Consider the following 5303-nt stretch of genomic DNA (forward strand, 5'->3'; position numbering starts at 1 on the left):
TCAATTTTCAAGACTTATTCATGACTTTTAGTACACAAGGGAAAAAGTATGAACTCTTTGGATACAATCACCACCAAGTGTAATAAATAGCTCCCAAAGGACGGAGAAATTTCTCAACAAAGGTTCTCATAATATATGGGCACAATTACATTATATAGAAGTATAAGAAATAATAACTCAAGATCAAATCAAAATTGAAGAAATTGTTCAAAATCATCCAAAATTATTTAAAGAATCTACAATTGTACCTCTATTTAGAGACCATAATCATGACATTGAAATAATAACAAGGAGCATCATTCATCCCAACAAAAGTTCCTATTTATCCCCTATATGCATGCTTAAGAAATGGGCCTATCCATGTCGAACATTCTCTCATTGTGAGAAGCTAAACAAGATCACTCATAAAGATAGCCTTCATATTCCTATTGTTAATGAAGTGAAAGATAATAAAATCCATGCCAAACAATACAATGTGTCTTTAGGGTGAAAGAAATTGAATACTCACGACTTTTAGTTTCAATTAAATGTGTTAATATGGAAACTAAGGAGAGAGGATTTTTGAATATAACAATATATTATAGAAGATTTTTTCATACCTATCATCCTACAATTTTTTTTTTTGTGGGAAGGTATTAAAGTAAATATCCTTGTGTTGGAATGCTTAATATGCCAACACAATCAAAGGGAAACAATATAGACTTTGAGCCTCTTAAAAATATTAGGCATTCCAATACAACATTGGTTTGGAATATTAATAGACTCCATTATGGGGTTTCCAAAGTCAAATGATCTTGATGTAATCTCTCTTGTTGTGGATAAACTCATTAAGAATGCATATTTTTGTGGATTCTCTCATCCATCTCCTACTAATATTATAGAAAATGTATTCATACAAAATATTCAAAAAACTTCACAAAATTTCAAAAATTAAATTGCAAAAAGAGACACCTCAAAATTCCTAATCAAGTGAAAGAATTTTCTAATTGAAGATGCAATGTGGAATGATGAAAAATTCATACAATATATTCTAGAGTTGTTAAGAATTGAGGTAAATTCTTCTCTAAAGGAGAAGGGAATGTTATGATCCTAATATGATATATCTCTAAGTATAATATTTTGAGCACTTGTGGCATTCTTAACCTTAGCATTAATTATTTAATTAGTACCTTAATTAATCTTAATTAGGATGAAGGGGTATGTCCTTACATAGTTAGGCTTGTAAATAAAGGTGGAGATGTTTCTCCCAAGGCATCATATCATTTAACATTGAATTCATATGTTGTCATTTGATGATTGGAGGTCAGCTGCTCGAAGTGGTTTGTTATAATTTTGAATTTTGCATTTATTTCCAAGAAATATCATAACACAATTACATTCTTGCATGTGTTTGATTGAGTTATTGCATATCTTTATTGTTTATTTTTTATTAAAATCTTGCATGTTGATTAAGTTTCTCTATGTTTTTGTTATATTCTAGGGATGATGCTTGATATTAAGACAACCCTTTATACCAAAGTCTCCTTTCCTCGCTGACTTGGAATCTTTGCTTCCTTCAATGTATACTTCATGATTGCCTCCTATTTTCTTTGTGTCTTATTTGTTTGCTTCATGCTTTACATGTATACCTCTTGCCTTCATGCCTTAATGTGCACAATGTATCTTAAGAATCTATAATGTCATTTGTATTATGAATCAAGTTTAAACTTGAAGTTTCCACTATAAAACCATATTTTTAAAATAAACTATCACACTATCGTACTAGTATCTTTGAAATTGTTATATAATAAACTAAAATACCTTGAAAGTTGCTTCTTCTTTATAAAATTATTGAGAATCTTTTAAATTATCATACTCCTAAAACTTTTAAAAACTAATCAGAACACTTTAAAAAAAGTAATATCAAATGATCAATAAACATAATTTTTTATGATCAATAATAAGACTACAATATTTGTGGCTATAGACCATTTAATAGCACCTTTCGATGCTTTTACTTATTACTTGCCACTGATACAATTGATTTTTGTGTTTACTTTGTCAGCAATATAGAAAGAAATTTAGGTAGTGAGTGAGCGGCCACGAAGATTGATGGGCAGGCCCTCTACTGGGGCAGGCATTGGATCAATAATCACCTTTTCATTCACATTTACTAAATCCCATTCAACATTTTTAACAATGTTGTGGATAAATACAAGAATTACTATACGTGCAAATTCATTGCCTGGACACATTCGTGGGCCACCTCCAAATGGTACAAATGTGTAAGGTGCTGGCCCATTCCCTTCAAATCTTGATGGATCAAATTTTTCTGGATCCTTAAAATATTCTGCATTTTTATGAGTTGAAGAAGTTGTCCAAAATAACTGCAACACGCAACCAGAATATAAGAAATAGAAACCACTAACAGTAAACTTTAAAATAGAAAAGTACTACTATTACGAAGAAAAAAAACCCTGCAAGTTATGATAATTATATAATTATATAGTAACTAAAACTATAAGATAATAATGGAATTTACAAACGTTTCAAATTCTTTACTGTTATATGGTGAGAGTAGATTTCAGAATCTGCTGCTACCAGAGGAGGTGAGATCAGATTCCACCAATATTATTCACATTTTGGAAAGGTATGAAAGTTTATAAAACACGTCAAAATCCATAAGCCTGGTCACTGATTGGAATCCTTCTATTAATATTGAATGGAAATAGATGACTGGGTTTATCTATGCTGATATGAGTTGGGAGATAATGGTGTGAATTTGGTTAGATCCTGTATGCTAGCTCGACATCTTTACAAATTATTGACCCAAATTTTTTTTCCTACCATTGACTGTTGTAACAGTACTCTAAGCCAGCAGATGGGTTTTTCTTTTCAGTACTTTCTGTGTTGAGATATTCAGTTTCTTGGTATTTTTAATAACAAATTAATTTAATTGCTATTGTTATTGTTTTTAGATTAGGCTGTGTGATTTTTTTATAATTAATATTTTGGATCACATTCTATGATCTATCAGATGATGGGGATCACACTCTATGATCCATCAGATCCATCATCAGATAGAAGATAGAAGAGAGCTAAGAGAACTAAGAAAAACGTATGATGATGAATTTACAAGATCATTAAGTGTGATCCTAAAAATTGATTAAAAATAGTTCACACAGTCTAATTTAAAAACAATAGCAATAGCAATAGCAATTAAATTATAGATTATAAAAATCTGATTCATTAACAAATTAATTACAAAGAATAAAATAAAACAAAAGAATATCTGCAGAGAATAAAATAAAATAAAAATCCTTTTGTGGGTCTGTGGTATTTGTTATTTCAAAATAAAAATTGGGATCGCACTGGCTGATTCTAGAATGAAAGTTCACACATTAAAAAAAAATTCTTACAATCCAATGGACTGTGAAAACTTCATTTATGCCTTGTGAATATAATAATTATTAACTAGTTGAAGAAAAACATTCTTACAATCCAATGGACTGTAAAAACTTCATATATATCTTGTGTTCATAATTAACTAGTTTAAGGCTCATACCTTCCATCCCTTGGGGATAGTGAAACCAGAATAGGAGATATCAACAATAGCTTTTCGCCAGGTGCCTCCTGCTGGAGGATAAAGTCTGAGCGTCTCTTGGGCAGCTCTCCATGTGTACTTCATCTTTTGAAGGTCATCCCACTGCAGCAAATCCACCTGGCTTGCTTCCTTTTCCTTCTTTATCTCCATTTGCTCTGCACTCTTTTCCCAAATCAATAATCCCATCTAGAAAAGTTTAAAAAAAAATCATGGGTGCAGAGGAGTTTACTCTAGGGCACATATTAAATACCTTTAAGAACCTTCTGGTAGCAGTCCGGATTCAGAGCCAGATGCCTCAAGAGCATCGTTACAGTCACAACGCTGGTGTCATGACCTGCCATAAGAAGCAGCATAATGTTATCCTTAATGTCATCATCGCTCAGCGCATTCCCATGCCCATCGGCGTTGCAAAGCAGAAAGGAAAGCAGATCCTGCTGTGGGGAAGCGGAACCGGATGCCAAATCCGCTCTCCTCTTCTCAATCACAGTCTGCAGAATTTCACGGATATGATTACTCCCAATTCTGGCTTTCCGATACAGAGTCCCAGGAAAATCTAGAGGAATCTGGATCATTCCGTTCAATAGGTCAATAAAATGGCGATACAAATCAGATTGCTGCGGCCCCTCATCCATGCTGAGAAAAAGAGAACAAGCCACAGCAAACAAGCAACGCTTCGAGACAGGAAAGGCCTTGATTTGGGTTCCCCCAAGCCAGAAACGTTTAACGTGGTCAGTGATAATGGAATCCACTCTGCCCACGAATATTTGCAGAGCTTCGGGCTTTAAGAAATTGAGCAGCAGCTTCCTCAGCTCTTTTGCTTCGTCCCCAACTTTACTGAGTAAAGAATTTCCAAACAAGTGGGCAACAGAAGATGGCCAAGTGCTTTGAACAAGCTTGTTTTCGTTGGAGAAAAGAAAGCGGTTTCCCTCAGGACTGTAGAAGACCGCTGTAGGGGATCCGAGCAAGTGGGTCTTAAAGATATCTCCTCCATAGAGCTTAATTTTCTGCTCATAAAATTTCTGACCTCCGTTAGCCCTTTGGGAGGCTAGAAATCGTAAAGTCTCACCCAGTAGCGGCCAGCCTAAGCTGCCCGGGGGAAGATTAGGGTTAGAACTGGTTGAAAAGGGGTTTCTGAGAAGGAACAGCAGAAAGAGCACAAATCCAATGGCTATAGCCACCGCGATCATATCCATTCTTTTCTGTTGACAGAGAAATTAAGCTCTGTAATAATGTTGCGTATCCTTTTATCAAAGATAATTATGCTTCTCTGGAGGAACTTTTTGTGAAAAATTATTTGGCCCGTAGTAGTTAACGATTTCAACTTAAGTTTCTAGAAACGTGACAACTAGTACTTGGGAATTTTTATTTATTTGTAATTTTCGATATTTATTAAAGATGAGTGGTAAAAAATGTTTGATTAGAATTACGTGAAATTACATTCAATCATTCATGATGAAGATATTTTAAATAAATCTATTTATCAATTTAAAACTATTTTATTTAGTTAAAATGATTTTTTAAGTACTTGTCTCAAGTGTTTTTCAATGAAGATATTTTTTTTGGAGGCCTTGGAATTTGGTTGGCTTGCCTTTGTCTATTCTCTACTGAAGTTGTTCAACCCAATCTAAAAATTGGTGGAGTGTAGTCTAGAAACCTTGCCAAAGCGTCTTTTTAATCCTTCACATTAGCGAAACAATTATCCAACCCCTAGGATGCACCA

General features: G+C 33.7%; 1 protein-coding gene across 1 annotated transcript; it reads right to left on the bottom strand.

The window, feature by feature from the left end:
• Positions 1–1886: 1886 nt before the first annotated feature.
• Positions 1887–4877, bottom strand: LOC131041125 (cytochrome P450 716B2). Its single transcript, XM_057974101.2, has 3 exons — positions 3834–4877; positions 3545–3738; positions 1887–2366 (listed from the first exon to the last, which is right to left on the bottom strand). The coding sequence occupies exons 1-3, from the start codon at positions 4774–4776 to the stop codon at positions 2061–2063; spliced, it is 1443 nt and encodes a 480-aa protein (XP_057830084.1). The 5' UTR covers positions 4777–4877; the 3' UTR covers positions 1887–2060.
• Between the last annotated feature and the right edge of the window lie 426 nt (positions 4878–5303).

This window comes from Cryptomeria japonica, chromosome 5 (assembly GCF_030272615.1).
Source record: "Cryptomeria japonica chromosome 5, Sugi_1.0, whole genome shotgun sequence".
In the NCBI taxonomy this organism is placed as follows: Eukaryota; Viridiplantae; Streptophyta; class Pinopsida; order Cupressales; family Cupressaceae; genus Cryptomeria; species Cryptomeria japonica.